Source organism: Oncorhynchus masou, unplaced genomic scaffold, assembly GCF_036934945.1.
Source record: "Oncorhynchus masou masou isolate Uvic2021 unplaced genomic scaffold, UVic_Omas_1.1 unplaced_scaffold_1929, whole genome shotgun sequence".
Lineage (NCBI taxonomy): Eukaryota > Metazoa > Chordata > Actinopteri > Salmoniformes > Salmonidae > Oncorhynchus > Oncorhynchus masou.
Genome location: NW_027008426.1, coordinates 22,501 through 42,178, shown reverse-complemented (window position 1 = coordinate 42,178; position 19,678 = coordinate 22,501). Strand labels below are relative to the sequence as shown.

Below are 19,678 nucleotides of genomic sequence, written 5' to 3'. Positions count from 1 at the left end.
TCGCCATGTTTGTCAGTGCAGTCATCCCAAAGCACAATAAAATGTTATACGAGTAATGCTGTGAAGTAAATCAGAAAAGCATCTGAAGGTGAGAGGTAGGTTTATTCATTAGGCCATTATACTGTTGTAACGCTGTATGGGCAGCACGGTTACCACAGCAGAGCACATTGCATATATTTCAGTGGTTGGAAGCAGTTTGTTAAATTGTTAATCATTTGTAATCAGTAGTATAATGACACCACACACAAGCATAGGTTAACCAAACAACAAGCACACCTCCGTTTATACAGTCAGTCACATAAAACAAAAAGTAAATAAAAATTATAAATAAGTGTTAAATCCTCAATGATTTTGAAAAACTAGTGAAACAGTTTAAATAATTAATATATTGTCACCATAATTTTATTCCATAGTGTAGTTAACCAGGATGTAGCCACTGAGCAGCTAAACATACAAGCCATCCACTAAGTATTACCTGTGCAGACGTTTTTCATTGAGTATTCAAGATTGACAGTTTCCATAATTTAGTATATTCTCCTCATTTCAACCCCCTTTAAGATTTTAGATTCATTCTGAGGAATTTTAGATTCATTCTGCAGAAGTCAAGCAAACAAACTCTTGTAATCACTGTCCATGGACAAATGACACAAAACAAAACCTTTAGGGACTGGCGAATATGTGTGTATGTTTTCTGGGCGAAGGTGTGTGTGAGGTGGAGGAAGCCGTAATGAACCATGGTAATGCTAGAATATAGAGAAGACACTAGATGCAACAAGCCCTGAGAATAGCAGCCTTCTGATCCTCCATCTTCTGTCCCTCAGCAGCAAGGTGACAGGACAGAGTATCCAAACTATCTGGAACAGGGCTGAGTACCCACTACCAGGAAGCACTGTGGACAGCCCTCTTCACCCTTCAGGAAGCACGGTGGACAGCAGCAGCATTACTGTCCTCTCTCCTTTCCTCCTAGTAATTGTGTAGTCTGTGTTGAGTTATTCTCTGTGTAGTCCTCTGGAGCTCCAGAGCAGGCCGGTCCCCTGGCCTCAAACCCCCAGGACCCTGCTCACTGGATCAGACCCACACTTCATTCTGTTCCCTCTGTTGTTTTTCTCTCTCAGGTTCTACATCTTTCAAACTCCTCCCTACCCTAAATGCTGCAGTAGAAAGTTGGTTGCCACGTTGATGTCGTTGTTGGACGCCCTGAGGGCATCCTGAGCATCTATTCTGGAGAAGCCCATCTCCATCAATCTGGCAACCTAGGGAAACAGAAATAAACACACAAACATCAGAGAAATGCTAACACGAAACTGGGAAAGAAATGCAATTCCGTGTCCGCACTCACTCACAGTGCTCACCTGTTCTTCAGCTACAGGAGTGTTGACCAAGGGAGGAGCTGTGGGCTCCAGCAGTGGAGGAGCTGTGGGCTCCAGCAGTGGAGGAGCTGAGGGGTGGAGCTGCTGTGGAGATGGGTGTGGCTGCAGCGGTGGAGAGGGGTGTGGTTGTGGCTCTGGGGGAAGGTTCTGTCCTCTGTGTCTCAGCGATGGGAAAAATCTGTTCCAGTTCATTAGGCCATTCTGGGAAGGACAGAGAGGGACAATCATGGTGCGTTCAAGACAACTGGGAACTCTGGGAAAATGAAAATATCTCAGACTGGGAAAAATCACAACATCAGTGATCTTCAAGTCAGAGAAGTTGGAGCTCTAGGATGATGCCCGAGTTTCCAACTTGTAATTCTGAGATGACCGTTCAAAGTGATTTTTTCCCAGTCAGCAGAGTTTCCTGTTGTCTTGAACGCACTGAAGTCAGAGACTGTGTTCATTTTGGCAGCCATTTTAGATTTAGTTTGAGTCTGACAAATAGCTTTTAGTCATTTTGTCCTTCTTAGTTTCAGTTTTGTCAGTCAACTAAAACTCTGTCTAGTCTAGTTTCATGCAGTCATTTTAGTCAATGCATTTTCCATTAAATCATTCATATATAGGCTACCTCGAACTTCCATTATGTGCATATTCAGCCTTGTCCAAATAGGCTTACTAGTATACACTGAGTATACAAAACATTAGGAACACCTGCTCTTTCCATGACATGGACTGACCAGGTGAAAGCTATGATCCCTTATTGATGTAACTTGTTAAATCCACTTCAATCAGCGTAGATGAAGAGGGAGGAGACAGGTTAAACAAGGATTTTAAAGGCTTGAGACATGAATTGTCTATGTGTGCCTTTCAGAGGGTGAATGGGCAAGATTTAAGTGCCTTTGAACGGGGTATGGTAGTAGGTGCCAGGCACACCGGTTTGTGCCAAGAACTGCAATTCTGTTGGGTTTCTAACACTCTGTTTCCTTTGTGTATCAAGAAACCACCCAAAAGACATCCAGCCAACTTGACACAACTGTGGAAAGCATTGGAGTCACCATGGTCCAGCATCCCTGTGGAACGCTCCTGACACCTTGAAGAGGGCACGGCACCAACAAATAACTTAGCTGGCAACATGGCTATTGTGTCAGTAACCACAGCCATCATTAACCACAGGCTACAAATACAAAGCCTTGGATACAGGTTAAAGGTGACAGGCAAAAAGGTCTCCCTGTTTTTCCAAACCTTTATAGAAAAGCTAAACACATCAAAGTGATCTGCAATAATATTTTGGTCAGAGTAGATTTTGTACCTTTGATCGAAAAGTAAAAGAGGCATTGCGACCTGTCAACATGCTCTTTTGGAATGCTGAAGTAATTTGTCTTGGCACCTAAAACCCTCACAAACTTTTACAGATTCACAATTGAGAGCATCCTGTCGGGCTGTATCACCTAGTACAGCAACTGCACCGCCCGCAACCCCAGGGCTCTCCAGAGTGTGATGTGGTCTGCCAAACGCATCACCAGTGTCAAACTACCTGCCTCTACCTACAGCACCTGATGTTACAGATCAGAAAGGACAACAACCACCCGAGCCACTGCCTGTTCACCCTGCTATCATCCAAAAGGTGAGGTCAGTTCAGGTGCATCAAAGCTGGGACAGAGTAATTGAAAAACATCTATCTCAAGGCCATCACTGTTAAATAGCCATCACTAGCTAGCTTCCACCCGGTGACTGAACCCTGCTCCTTAAGAGGCTGCTGCCCTATATACATAGACTTGGAATCCCTGGCCACTTTAATAATGTTTACATACTGCTTTACTCATCTCATATGTACAGTGGGCTCCAAAATTACTGGCACCCCTGACTGGCAATGCACAACCAATACTTACAAAAATAAAACAAAATTATAAAGAAACTCAAAATACCAACATGTGAGAAATACTGGACTTTATCAATGCTTCAATGGAACCAACCAAAATCAATTTGATTTAAATAAAAATCAATGCCCTCCAAATCAAGGTTCCACAATTAATGGCACCCTTAAATATTATTGTAACATCTGCCAACATTCAACCAGGAAGTAAATTCCACTTATTTACGTGTACTTAAGTCTTAAAGAACTATATTGAGCCATTCCACCACTTCCTGTTTCACTAGGGTATAAACATGAGGTAACACGCATGCAATATCCCACTGTCAACAAAATAACTGTCAGTTCAAAGGAGACAGCTGGTCGAAGACCTTCATATATATATAAAACAACCTCTAAAGATATGGAACAGTTAAACCTCACGGTTAGAGGATGCAAATGCATTTTTCCCCCCTGGGGATATGGATGAGGATGGGGAGAGAAGCAACCAAATCCCCAATACTAACGGTCAAATAATCGCAGGCCTTGGTGGCGTCTTGGGGTCACCAGGTTTCAAAAAGCCCCATCAGACTCCACCTCCACATCCACAGGCTCTTTGGAAGGGTTGCCAGAGAAAGCCCCATCAGACTCCACCGCCACAACCACAGGCTCTTTGGAAGGGTTGCCAGAAGAAAGCCCCATCAGACGCCACATCCACAGGCTCTTTGGAAGGGTTGCCAGAAGAAAGCCCCGTCAGACTCCACCTCCACATCCACAGGCTCTTTGGAAGGGTTGCCAGAAGAAAGCCCCATCAGACTCCACCTCCACAACCACAGGCTCTTTGGAAGGGTTGCCAGATGAAAGCCCCATCAGACTCCACCTCCACATCCACAGGCTCTTTGGAAGGGTTGCCAGAAGAAAGCCCCGTCAGACTCCACCTCCACAACCACAGGCTCTTTGGAAGGGTTGCCAGAAGAAAGCCCCGTCAGACTCCACCTCCACAACCACAGGCTCTTTAGAAGGGTTGCCAGAAGAAAGCCCCATCAGACTCCACCTCCACAACCACAACCACAGGCTCTTTGGAAGGGTTGCCAGATGAAAGCCCCATCAGACTCCACCTCCACATCCACAGGCTCTTTGGAAGGGTTGCCAGAAGAAAGCCCCGTCAGACTCCACCTCCACAACCACAGGCTCTTTGGAAGGGTTGCCAGAAGAAAGCCCCGTCAGACTCCACCTCCACAACCACAGGCTCTTTGGAAGGGTTGCCAGAAGAAAGCCCCATCAGACTCCACCTCCACAACCACAGGCTCTTTGGAAGGGTTGCCAGAAGAAAGCCCCATCAGACTCCACCTCCACAACCACAGGCTCTTTGGAAGGGTTGCCAGAAGAAATCCTTTTCTGACCCCAAGACACAGGCGCAAGCGCTTGGTGTTTGCCAAACGTCATTCAAATTATGACTGGAAGAGGGTACTCTGGTCAGATGAGGCCAAAATGGAACGTTCTGGTCAGATACAGCATTGGAATGTTTGGCGTCGAAACAGAGATGCATACAAGGAGAGGCACGGGGAAACATGGAGGGGGGTCAGTGATGTTTTGGGTCTGTTTTAATTCCAGAGGTCCAGGGGCCCTGGTGACGATTGATGGCATAATGAATTCCACCAAGTATCTGACAATCTGGTTTCCTCGGCAAGGAAGGCAGGGACTTGGCCGTAGGTGGACTTTCCAACAAGACCAAGACCCAAAACATACCTCAAGATCCACACAGAAATGGTTCTGTGACAACATCAATGTTCTGCCATCTCAGTGGCCGGACCTCAATCCAATGGAAAACCCGTGTGCTGAGTTGAAGAGGGCAGTGGATAAGCACAAACCCAAGAATGTGAAGGATCTATAAAGGATCTGCATAGAGGAATGGTCCATAACCCTCCAAATGTGTTCCTTAACCTTGTCAAACATTACAGGAAGAGACTCCATGCTGTTATCCTCGCCAGAGGTGGTGGCACTAAGTATTAAATGAGGAGTGACAATAATTATGAAACCTTGATTTTGGTGAAATGTATTTTGTATTAAATAATTGTATGATTTTGGTTGGTTCCATGGAAACATGAATAAAGTCCAGTATTTCTCACATGTTGGTATTTTGAGTTTCTCTCTGTAATTATATTGTTAATGTGTTGCCAGTCAGGGGTGCCAGTCAGGGGTGCCAGTCATTGGAGCCCACTGTATACACTATTCTATATCTAATATGTATAGAGGCGGCAGGGTAGCCTAGTGGATAGAGTGTAGAGGCGGCAGGGAAGCCTGGTGGTTAGAGTGTAGACTAGTAACTTAAAGGTTGCAAGTTCGAATCCCCGAGCTGACAAGGTACAAATCTGCCGTTCTGCCCCTGAACAGGCAGTTAACCCACTGTTCCTAGGCCGTCATTGAAAATAAGAATTTGTTCTTAACTGACTTGCCTGGTTAAATAAAGGTAATAAATATATATATTTCTTAATTCCATTCTTTTACTTTTACATTTGTGTGTATTGTTGTGAATTGTTAGATATTACTGCACTGTTGGAACTAGGAACACAAGCATTTCACAGCACCCGCAATAACATCTGCGACACGTGACCAATAAAATGTGATTTGATATAAATGGAAGACTCATCACAATGATCGGAAATGCACTATGTGGCTATAGCTAGCTAACTCTCTCATTATCTGCAGTGGAAGGACCACCAGAGGACAGGCTGGGCTCACGGATAGTAGCCCAACAAGACAACCAGAGGGCAGGCTGGGCTCACGGATAGTAGCCCAACAAGGCAACCAGAGGGCAGGCTGGGCTCACGGATCGTAGCCCAACAAGGCAACCAGAGGGCAGGCTGGGCTCACGGATAGCATCCCAACAAGGCAACCAGAGGGCAGGCTGGGCTCATGGATAGCAGCCCAACAAGGCAACCAGAGGGCAGGCTGGGCTCATGGATAGCAGCCCAACAAGGCAACCAGAGGGCAGGCTGGGCTCATGGATAGCAGCCCAACAAGGCAACCAGAGGGCAGGCTGGGCTCATGGATAGCAGCCCAACAAGGCAACCAGAGGGCAGGCTGGGCTCACGGATAGCAGCCCAACAAGGCATGGGAGACAAGGTAACCAGAGGGCAGGCTGGGCTCACGGATAGCAGCCCAACAAGGCAACCAGAGGGCAGGCTGATCTCACAGATAGCAGCCCAACAAGGCAACCAGAGGGCAGGCTGGGCTCATGGATAGCAGCCCAACAAGGCAACCAGAGGGCAGGCTGGGCTCATGGATAGCAGCCCAACAAGGCAACCAGAGGGCAGGCTGGGCTCATGGATAGCAGCCCAACAAGGCAACCAGAGGGCAGGCTGGGCTCATGGATAGCAGCCCAACAAGGCAACCAGAGGGCAGGCTGGGCTCATGGATAGCAGCCCAACAAGGCAACCAGAGGGCAGGCTGGGCTCATGGATAGCAGCCCAACAAGGCAACCAGAGGGCAGGCTGGGCTCACGGATAGCAGCCCAACAAGGCAACCAGAGGGCAGGCTGATCTCACAGATAGCAGCCCAACAAGGCAACCAGAGGGCAGGCTGGGCTCATGGATAGCAGCCCAACAAGGCAACCAGAGGGCAGGCTGGGCTCATGGATAGCAGCCCAACAAGGCAACCAGAGGGCAGGCTGGGCTCATGGATAGCAGCCCAACAAGGCATGGGAGACAAGGTAACCAGAGGGCAGGCTGGGCTCATGGATAGCAGCCCAACAAGGCAACCAGAGGGCAGGCTGGGCTCATGGATAGTAGCCCAACAAGGCATGGGAGACAAGGTAACCAGAGGGCAGGCTGGGCTCACGGATAGCAGCCCAACAAGGCATGGGAGACAAGGCAACCAGAGGGCAGGCTGGGCTCATGGATAGCAGCCCAACAAGGCAACCAGAGGGCAGGCTGGGCTCATGGATAGTAGCCCAACAAGGCATGGGAGACAAGGTAACCAGAGGGCAGGCTGGGCTCATGGATAGTAGCCCAACAAGGCATGGGAGACAAGGTAACCAGAGTCAATTAACTACAGCTGACGGTACTAATGACATTCTCCTTCCCCTATAAGAGAGAGAATGGAACCAGCAGAGAGGAGGGGGGGAAAACTATCTCTGGAAGATGGCCACCGAGAGATAGAAGCCATCCATGAAGAACCACTAAGATGGTGACAATCCCGTGACTTTTGTTGTAGTTTAAAGAGAATCCTATTGTGTTCCTGTTTCATCTGGAGAAGAAGATGCATGTTTTTCCTTGGGAGATTTCCATTGATTATGTTGGAGTGTTTGTGTTGACCAAATGCCCTCAATAGAGAACTGTGTTCAATCAAGAAAACCTACTCCTGACTTGTTTATTCCACCTTTCCTCTTTCGAGAGATGCCCAATGACTTGGTCCGCCCACACTGCATACGAGTCATCATTATTGACTTACATGTGTATTTCTTCAGATATACGAGTGTCTAATGGCTTCGTTTCTGATAGAGAAAACGACTCATACAAGCCCTGTCTGTAGCTTGTGTTCCTTTGCAGTTGACCACTGGCCTATTCATTAAGCCCTCAAATTATGTATTTTTCTGGCCAGAGAATGACATCCTTATTTTATTTTACCTTTATTTAACTGGGCAAGTCAGTTAAGAACAAATTCTTATTTTCAATGACGGCCTAGGAACAGTTATTTAATGAAGCCTAAAATATAATAATTATTCAGCGTCACAGTTTGTGGGGGAGACCTTTGCCCGTCACCTTATCAGTTTACAGCTGATTGTCCCCCCATCATACCAGGGTTAAATAGCATTGGATCAGTTTACAGCTGATTGTCCCCCATCATACCAGGGTTAAATAGCATTGGATCAGTTTACAGCTGATTGTCCCCCATCATACCAGGGTTAAATAGCATTGGATCAGTTTACAGCTGATTGTCCCCCCCATCATACCAGCCGTTAGGGGGTTAAATAGCATTGGATCAGTTTACAGCTGATTGTCCCCCATCATACCAGCCATTAGGGGGTTAAATAGCATTGGATCAGTTTACAGCTGATTGTCCCCCCCATCATACCAGGGTTAAATAGCATTGGATCAGTTTACAGCTGATTGTCCCCCATCATACCAGGGTTAAATAGCATTGGATCAGTTTACAGCTGATTGTCCCCCATCATACCAGCCGTAGGGGGTTAAATAGCATTGGATCAGTTTACAGCTGATTGTCCCCCATCATACCAGCCATTAGGGGTTAAATAGCATTGGATCAGTTTACAGCTGATTGTCCCCCCATCATACCAGGGTTAAATAGCATTGGATCAGTTTACAGCTGATTGTCCCCCATCATACCAGCCGTTAGGGGTTAAATAGCATTGGATCAGTTTACAGCTGATTGTCTCCCATCATACCAGGGTTAAATAGCATTGGATCAGTTTACAGCTGATTGTCCCCCATCATACCAGCCGTTAGGGGGTTAAATAGCATTGGATCAGTTTACAGCTGATTGTCCCCCATCATACCAGGGTTAAATAGCATTGGATCAGTTTACAGCTGATTGTCCCCCATCATACCAGCCGTAGGGGTTAAATAGCATTGGATCAGTTTACAGCTGATTGTCCCCCATCATACCAGCCATTAGGGGGTTAAATAGCATTGGATCAGTTTACAGCTGATTGTCCCCCATCATACCAGCCGTAGGGGGTTAAATAGCATTGGATCAGTTTACAGCTGATTGTCCCCCATCATACCAGCCGTTAGGGGGTTAAATAGCATTGGATCAGTTTACAGCTGATTGTCCCCCCCATCATACCAGGGTTAAATAGCATTGGATCAGTTTACAGCTGATTGTCCCCCATCATACCAGGGTTAAATAGCATTGGATCAGTTTACAGCTGATTGTCCCCCCATCATACCAGGGTTAAATAGCATTGGATCAGTTTACAGCTGATTGTCCCCCATCATACCAGCCATTAGGGGGTTAAATAGCATTGGATCAGTTTACAGCTGATTGTCCCCCCCATCATACCAGCCATTAGGGGGTTAAATAGCATTGGATCAGTTTACAGCTGATTGTCCCCCCCATCATACCAGCCGTAGGGGGTTAAATAGCATTGGATCAGTTTACAGCTGATTGTCCCCCATCATACCAGCCATTAGGGGGTTAAATAGCATTGGATCAGTTTACAGCTGATTGTCCCCCCATCATACCAGCCATTAGGGGGTTAAATAGCATTGGATCAGTTGAAAATGGGGAGAATCTGAGCTTTGCAACAATGCCAGAATGATTGCTGTACTCGTAATATTAAATAAATAGCATTATTTATGAACAATTATTTTAAAAAGGCAAATGGGGAAAACAGAGCTGATGTCATCAAAGCTAAAATGGCCAATATAAACACTGTTTCTATACAGAATAAAGGTAATGTACACTTTAGAAGAGCCCTGCCTGCAGGTCAGAAGACAGTGACCGCCGGGAGCTGGGTGTTGGAAAGGCAGGACTGTAAACTCAAGTATGTGAAGGACATTCATTCTGCCAATGAGAGGATTGCATTAAATATTCTGCAAAGGCATGCATGCTTCTGATTGGCCAAAACAGATCAGAAGGAGGGTCATGTCAAATGGAATGTCCATTAGTGTGTGTGTGTGTGTGTAGTACTGTGTGTGTGTGTGTGTAGTACTGTGTGTAGTACTGTGTGTTGTACTGTGTGTGTGTGTAGTAGTGTGTGTGTGTGTGTGTGTGTGTGTAGTACTGTGTGTGTGTGTAGTACTGTGTGTGTGTGTGTATATAGTACTGTGTGTGTGTGTGTGTGTATATAGTACTGTGTGTGTGTGTGTGTGTGTGTGTGTGTGTCTGTCCATACCTGTGGTGGTCTGTGGTTCCTCCTGGCCTGATGGAACTGGGCCAGCAGCATCTGTTGATCATGGAGATCCATCCTCTGCTGTCTCTGGATGTCCAGAGTAGCCCCCATACCCAGGGGGGGGTCATTGGAGGGCGGGGGCCCGGAGAACAGGGGCTCCAGGACGAAGGCCCCTACACGGGACAGCCACCGGGGTACGAAGAGCAGCCGCTGCACCCTCAGAGCGTTTCCGTGGTACAGCTTCCCAGAGACCTGAGGGGAACATGCGCTGTGTGGTTCAGACGCGTGGATTCACAACTTCTGAAGAAGTGACTGAGGTTGAGATAAAGGCGCTGGGTAATGCTGGTTGCTATGCAACAGGGTCAGTGTGGTGTGAACTCACCAGTCCACTGAGAGCAACGAGCCACATGAACGGACTGGAGGTCAGGAGCTGAAACACAACACAGAGACATATTAACCACTGACCCCCACCATGCTGAACACTATGTAACTCTACATATTAACCCCCACCATGCTGAACACTATGTAACTCTACATATTGACCCCCACCATGCTGAACACTATGTAACTCTACATATTAACCCCCACCATGCTGAACACTATGTAACTCTACATATTGACCCCCACCATGCTGAACACTATGTAACTCTACATATTGACCCCCACCATGCTGAACACTATGTAACTCTACATATTGACCCCACCATGCTGAACACTATGTAACTCTACATATTAACCCCCACCATGCTGAACACTATGTAACTCTACATATTGACCCCCACCATGCTGAACACTATGTAACTCTACATATTGACCCCCACCATGCTGAACACTACGTAACTCTACATATTGACCCCACCATGCTGAACACTATGTAACTCTACATATTGACCCCACCATGCTGAACACTATGTAACTCTACATATTAACCCCACCATGCTGAACACTATGTAACTCTACATATTAACCCCCACCATGCTGAACACTATGTAACTCTACATATTAACCCCCACCATGCCGAACACTATGTAACTCTACATATTGACCCCCACCATGCTGAACACTATGTAACTCTACATATTGACCCCCACCATGCTGAACACTATGTAACTCTACATATTGACCCCCACCATGCTGAACACTATGTAACTCTACATATTAACCCCACCATGCTGAACACTATGTAACTCTACATATTAACCCCCACCATGCTGAACACTATGTAACTCTACATATTAACCCCACCATGCTGAACACTATGTAACTCTACATATTAACCACTGACCCCCACCATGCTGAACACTATGTAACTCTACATATTAACCCCCACCATGCTGAACACTATGTAACTCTACATATTGACCCCCACCATGCTGAACACTATGTAACTCTACATATTAACCACTGACCCCCACCATGCTGAACACTATGTAACTCTACATATTAACCCCCACCATGCTGAACACTATGTAACTCTACATATTAAATCACTGACCCCCACCATGCTGAACACTATGTAACTCTACATATTAACCACTGACCCCCACCATGCTGAACACTATGTAACTCTACATATTAACCCCACCATGCTGAACACTATGTAACTCTACATATTAACCCCCACCATGCTGAACACTATGCAACTCTACATATTAACCCCCACCATGCTGAACACTATGTAACTCTACATATTAACCACTGACCCCCACCATGCTGAACACAATGTAACTCTACATATTAACCCCACCATGCTGAACACTATGTAACTCTACATATTAACCCCCACCATGCTGAACACTATGCAACTCTACATATTAACCCCCACCATGCTGAACACTATGTAACTCTACATATTAACCACTGACCCCCACCATGCTGAACACTATGTAACTCTACATATTAACCCCCACCATGCTGAACACTATGTAACTCTACATATTAACCCTCACCATGCTGAACACTATGTAAATCTACATATTAACCACTGACCCCCACCATGCTGAACACTATGTAACTCTACATATTAACCCCCACCATGCTGAACACTATGTAACTCTACATATTAACCCCCACCATGCTGAACACTATGTAACTCTACATATTAACCCCCACCATGCTGAACACTATGTAACTCTACATATTAACCACTGACCCACACCATGCTGAACACTATGTAACTCTACATATTAACCCCCACCATGCTGAACACTATGTAACTCTACATATTAACCCCCACCATGCTGAACACTATGTAACTCTACATATTAACCCTCACCATGCTGAACACTATGTAAATCTACATATTAACCACTGACCCCCACCATGCTGAACACTATGTAACTCTACATATTGACCCCCACCATGCTGAACACTATGTAACTCTACATATTAACCCCCACCATGCTGAACACTATGTAACTCTACATATTAACCCCCACCATGCTGAACACTATGTAACTACATATTAATCACTGACCCCCACCATGCTGAACACTATGTAACTCTACATATTGACCCCCACCATGCTGAACACTATGTAACTCTACATATTAAATCACTGACCCCCACCATGCTGAACACTATGTAACTCTACATATTAACCACTGACCCCCACCATGCTGAACACTATGTAACTCTACATATTAACCCCCACCATGCTGAACACTATGTAACTCTACATATTAACCCCCACCATGCTGAACACTATGTAACTCTACATATTAACCCCACCATGCTGAACACTATGTAACTCTACATATTGACCCCACCATGCTGAACACTATGTAACTCTACATATTAACCCCACCATGCTGAACACTATGTAACTCTACATATTAACCCCCACCATGCTGAACACTATGTAACTCTACATATTAACCCCCACCATGCCGAACACTATGTAACTCTACATATTGACCCCCACCATGCTGAACACTATGTAACTCTACATATTGACCCCCACCATGCTGAACACTATGTAACTCTACATATTGACCCCCACCATGCTGAACACTATGTAACTCTACATATTAACCCCACCATGCTGAACACTATGTAACTCTACATATTAACCCCCACCATGCTGAACACTATGTAACTCTACATATTAACCCCACCATGCTGAACACTATGTAACTCTACATATTAACCACTGACCCCCACCATGCTGAACACACTATGTAACTCTACATATTAACCCCCACCATGCTGAACACTATGTAACTCTACATATTGACCCCCACCATGCTGAACACTATGTAACTCTACATATTAACCACTGACCCCCACCATGCTGAACACTATGTAACTCTACATATTAACCCCCACCATGCTGAACACTATGTAACTCTACATATTAAATCACTGACCCCCACCATGCTGAACACTATGTAACTCTACATATTAACCACTGACCCCCACCATGCTGAACACTATGTAACTCTACATATTAACCCCACCATGCTGAACACTATGTAACTCTACATATTAACCCCCACCATGCTGAACACTATGCAACTCTACATATTAACCCCCACCATGCTGAACACTATGTAACTCTACATATTGACCCCCACCATGCTGAACACTATGTAACTCTACATATTAACCCCCACCATGCTGAACACTATGTAACTCTACATATTAACCCCCACCATGCTGAACACTATGTAACTACATATTAATCACTGACCCCCACCATGCTGAACACTATGTAACTCTACATATTGACCCCCACCATGCTGAACACTATGTAACTCTACATATTAAATCACTGACCCCCACCATGCTGAACACTATGTAACTCTACATATTAACCCTCACCATGCTGAACACTATGTAAATCTACATATTAACCACTGACCCCCACCATGCTGAACACTATGTAACTCTACATATTAACCCCCACCATGCTGAACACTATGTAACTCTACATATTAACCCCCACCATGCTGAACACTATGTAACTCTACATATTAACCCCCACCATGCTGAACACTATGTAACTCTACATATTAACCACTGACCCACACCATGCTGAACACTATGTAACTCTACATATTAACCCCCACCATGCTGAACACTATGTAACTCTACATATTAACCCCCACCATGCTGAACACTATGTAACTCTACATATTAACCCTCACCATGCTGAACACTATGTAAATCTACATATTAACCCCCACCATGCTGAACACTATGTAACTCTACATATTGACCCCCACCATGCTGAACACTATGTAACTCTACATATTGACCCCCACCATGCTGAACACTACGTAACTCTACATATTGACCCCACCATGCTGAACACTATGTAACTCTACATATTGACCCCACCATGCTGAACACTATGTAACTCTACATATTAACCCCACCATGCTGAACACTATGTAACTCTACATATTAACCCCCACCATGCTGAACACTATGTAACTCTACATATTAACCCCCACCATGCCGAACACTATGTAACTCTACATATTGACCCCCACCATGCTGAACACTATGTAACTCTACATATTGACCCCCACCATGCTGAACACTATGTAACTCTACATATTGACCCCCACCATGCTGAACACTATGTAACTCTACATATTAACCCCACCATGCTGAACACTATGTAACTCTACATATTAACCCCCACCATGCTGAACACTATGTAACTCTACATATTAACCCCACCATGCTGAACACTATGTAACTCTACATATTAACCCCCACCATGCTGAACACTATGTAACTCTACATATTAACCCCACCATGCTGAACACTATGTAACTCTACATATTAACCACTGACCCCCACCATGCTGAACACTATGTAACTCTACATATTAACCCCCACCATGCTGAACACTATGTAACTCTACATATTGACCCCCACCATGCTGAACACTATGTAACTCTACATATTAACCACTGACCCCCACCATGCTGAACACTATGTAACTCTACATATTAACCCCCACCATGCTGAACACTATGTAACTCTACATATTAAATCACTGACCCCCACCATGCTGAACACTATGTAACTCTACATATTAACCACTGACCCCCACCATGCTGAACACTATGTAACTCTACATATTAACCCCACCATGCTGAACACTATGTAACTCTACATATTAACCCCCACCATGCTGAACACTATGCAACTCTACATATTAACCCCCACCATGCTGAACACTATGTAACTCTACATATTAACCACTGACCCCCACCATGCTGAACACAATGTAACTCTACATATTAACCCCACCATGCTGAACACTATGTAACTCTACATATTAACCCCCACCATGCTGAACACTATGCAACTCTACATATTAACCCCCACCATGCTGAACACTATGTAACTCTACATATTAACCACTGACCCCCACCATGCTGAACACTATGTAACTCTACATATTAACCCCCACCATGCTGAACACTATGTAACTCTACATATTAACCCTCACCATGCTGAACACTATGTAAATCTACATATTAACCACTGACCCCCACCATGCTGAACACTATGTAACTCTACATATTAACCCCCACCATGCTGAACACTATGTAACTCTACATATTAACCCCCACCATGCTGAACACTATGTAACTCTACATATTAACCACTGACCCACACCATGCTGAACACTATGTAACTCTACATATTAACCCCCACCATGCTGAACACTATGTAACTCTACATATTAACCCCCACCATGCTGAACACTATGTAACTCTACATATTAACCCTCACCATGCTGAACACTATGTAAATCTACATATTAACCCCCACCATGCTGAACACTATGTAACTCTACATATTGACCCCACCATGCTGAACACTATGTAACTCTACATATTGACCCCCACCATGCTGAACACTACGTAACTCTACATATTGACCCCACCATGCTGAACACTATGTAACTCTACATATTGACCCCACCATGCTGAACACTATGTAACTCTACATATTAACCCCACCATGCTGAACACTATGTAACTCTACATATTAACCCCCACCATGCTGAACACTATGTAACTCTACATATTAACCCCCACCATGCCGAACACTATGTAACTCTACATATTGACCCCCACCATGCTGAACACTATGTAACTCTACATATTGACCCCCACCATGCTGAACACTATGTAACTCTACATATTGACCCCCACCATGCTGAACACTATGTAACTCTACATATTAACCCCACCATGCTGAACACTATGTAACTCTACATATTAACCCCCACCATGCTGAACACTATGTAACTCTACATATTAACCCCACCATGCTGAACACTATGTAACTCTACATATTAACCACTGACCCCCACCATGCTGAACACTATGTAACTCTACATATTAACCCCACCATGCTGAACACTATGTAACTCTACATATTGACCCCCACCATGCTGAACACTATGTAACTCTACATATTAACCACTGACCCCCACCATGCTGAACACTATGTAACTCTACATATTAACCCCCACCATGCTGAACACTATGTAACTCTACATATTAAATCACTGACCCCCACCATGCTGAACACTATGTAACTCTACATATTAACCACTGACCCCCACCATGCTGAACACTATGTAACTCTACATATTAACCCCACCATGCTGAACACTATGTAACTCTACATATTAACCCCCACCATGCTGAACACTATGCAACTCTACATATTAACCCCCACCATGCTGAACACTATGTAACTCTACATATTAACCACTGACCCCCACCATGCTGAACACAATGTAACTCTACATATTAACCCCACCATGCTGAACACTATGTAACTCTACATATTAACCCCCACCATGCTGAACACTATGCAACTCTACATATTAACCCCCACCATGCTGAACACTATGTAACTCTACATATTAACCACTGACCCCCACCATGCTGAACACTATGTAACTCTACATATTAACCCCCACCATGCTGAACACTATGTAACTCTACATATTAACCCTCACCATGCTGAACACTATGTAAATCTACATATTAACCACTGACCCCCACCATGCTGAACACTATGTAACTCTACATATTAACCCCACCATGCTGAACACTATGTAACTCTACATATTAACCCCCACCATGCTGAACACTATGTAACTCTACATATTAACCCCCACCATGCTGAACACTATGTAACTCTACATATTAACCACTGACCCACACCATGCTGAACACTATGTAACTCTACATATTAACCCCCACCATGCTGAACACTATGTAACTCTACATATTAACCCCCACCATGCTGAACACTATGTAACTCTACATATTAACCCTCACCATGCTGAACACTATGTAAATCTACATATTAACCACTGACCCCCACCATGCTGAACACTATGTAACTCTACATATTGACCCCCACCATGCTGAACACTATGTAACTCTACATATTAACCCCCACCATGCTGAACACTATGTAACTCTACATATTAACCCCCACCATGCTGAACACTATGTAACTACATATTAATCACTGACCCCCACCATGCTGAACACTATGTAACTCTACATATTGACCCCCACCATGCTGAACACTATGTAACTCTACATATTAAATCACTGACCCCCACCATGCTGAACACTATGTAACTCTACATATTAACCACTGACCCCCACCATGCTGAACACTATGTAACTCTACATATTAACCCCCACCATGCTGAACACTATGTAACTCTACATATTAACCCCCACCATGCTGAACACTATGTAACTCTACATATTAACCCCACCATGCTGAACACTATGTAACTCTACATATTAACCACTGACCCCCACCATGCTGAACACAATGTAACTCTACATATTAACCCCACCATGCTGAACACTATGTAACTCTACATATTAACCCCCACCATGCTGAACACTATGTAACTCTACATATTAACCCCCACCATGCTGAACACTATGTAACTCCACATATTAACCCTCACCATGCTGAACACTATGTAAATCTACATATTAACCACTGACCCCCACCATGCTGAACAATATGTAACTCTACATATTAACCCCCACCATGCTGAACACTATGTAACTCTACATATTAACCCCCACCATGCTGAACACTATGTAACTCTACATATTAACCCCCACCATGCTGAACACTATGTAACTCTACATATTAACCACTGACCCACACCATGCTGAACACTATGTAACTCTACATATTAACCCCCACCATGCTGAACACTATGTAACTCTACATATTAACCCCCACCATGCTGAACACTATGTAACTCTACATATTAACCCCTACCATGCTGAACACTATGTAACTCTACATATTAACCCTCACCATGCTGAACACTATGTAAATCTACATATTAACCACTGACCCCCACCATGCTGAACACTATGTAACTCTACATATTGACCCCCACCATGCTGAACACTATGTAACTCTACATATTAACCCCCACCATGCTGAACACTATGTAACTCTACATATTAACCCCCACCATGCTGAACACTATGTAACTACATATTAATCACTGACCCCCACCATGCTGAACACTATGTAACTCTACATATTGACCCCCACCATGCTGAACACTATGTAACTCTACATATTAACCCTCACCATGCTGAACACTATGTAAATCTACATATTAACCACTGACCCCCACCATGCTGAACACTATGTAACTCTACATATTGACCCCCACCATGCTGAACACTATGTAACTCTACATACCTGCAGGCCTACAATGTAAACCAGGGACTTGTTAGTTATGGAGATCTGACCAAGGAGTTGAGTGACTGGAACCTTGGGGATGGAGGAGTAGAAAGGTACAAACAGGCTGAACACTGGGCCTAGCCTGGAGGAGAGGTGAGGAGGAGAGGGGAGGTGAGGAGGAGAGGGGGAAGGAGAGAGGGGAGGGGAGGGGAGGAGGAGAGAGGGGGAAGAAGATAGGTGAGGAGGAGAGAGGAGGGGGGAAGGAGAGGGGAGGAGAGAGGGGAGGTGAGGTGGAGAGAGGAGAGGAGAGGAGAGAGGGGAGGTGAGGAGGAGAGAGGAGAGGGAAGGGGAGGTGAGGAGGGAAGGGGAGGTGGGGAGGTGAGGAGGGAAGGGGAGGTGAGGAGGAGAGGGAGGGGGAGGTGAGGAGGAGAGAGGAGAGGAAGAGAGGGAAGGAGAGAGGAGAGGGAAGGAGAGAGGGGAGGTGAGGAGGAGAGAGGGGAGGTGAGGAGAGGGAAGGAGAGAGGGGATGTGATGAGGAGAGGAGAAGGAGAGAGGGGATGTGAGGAGGAGAGAGGGGATGTGAGGAGGAGAGAGGGGAGGTGAGGAGAGGGAAGGAGAGAGGGGATGTGATGAGGAGAGGAGAAGGAGAGAGGGGATGTGAGGAGGAGAGAGGGGATGTGAGGAGGAGAGAGGAAAGGAGAGAGGGGATGTGAGGAGGAGAGAGGGGATGTGATTAGGAGAGAGGGGAGGTGAGGAGGAGAGAGGGGAGGTGAGGAGGAGAGGATGGAGGTGAGGAGGAGAGGAGGAGAGAGGGGATGGGGAAGGAGAGAGGGGAGGAGAGGAGGAGAGAGGGGAGGTGATTAGGAGAGAGGGGAGGTGAGGAGGAGAGAGGGG

At 45.2% G+C, this 19,678-nt stretch overlaps 1 protein-coding gene and 1 long non-coding RNA gene across 4 annotated transcripts in view; one reads left to right on the top strand and one right to left on the bottom strand.

Annotated features, from left to right (window-relative positions):
• Positions 1-83: 83 nt before the first annotated feature.
• LOC135532592 (ubiquitin-associated domain-containing protein 2-like) overlaps positions 84-19,678 on the bottom strand; it is a 41,315-nt gene continuing 21,720 nt past the window's right edge. Inside the window, exons 5-9 of one of the 2 annotated variants that reach the window (XM_064960069.1) lie at positions 18,803-18,926; positions 10,440-10,487; positions 10,061-10,309; positions 1,344-1,571; positions 84-1,253 (exon numbers count right to left, since the gene is read on the bottom strand). In XM_064960069.1, the coding sequence (XP_064816141.1) occupies positions 1,140-1,253; positions 1,344-1,571; positions 10,061-10,309; positions 10,440-10,487; positions 18,803-18,926 (763 nt within the window). In that variant the 3' untranslated portion in view covers positions 84-1,139. The remainder of the gene's footprint in view (positions 1,254-1,343; positions 1,572-10,060; positions 10,310-10,439; positions 10,488-18,802; positions 18,927-19,678) is intronic. The other variant, XM_064960070.1, reaches the window with a different exon arrangement.
• On the top strand, positions 1,568-8,570 carry LOC135532593 (uncharacterized). Of its 2 annotated transcripts, none has more exons than XR_010454366.1 (3): positions 1,568-2,559; positions 2,765-2,976; positions 5,911-8,570. It is a non-coding gene; the product is annotated as an uncharacterized LOC135532593 (long non-coding RNA). The 2 variants fall into 2 exon arrangements; XR_010454365.1 differs by having other exon boundaries at positions 1,568-2,574.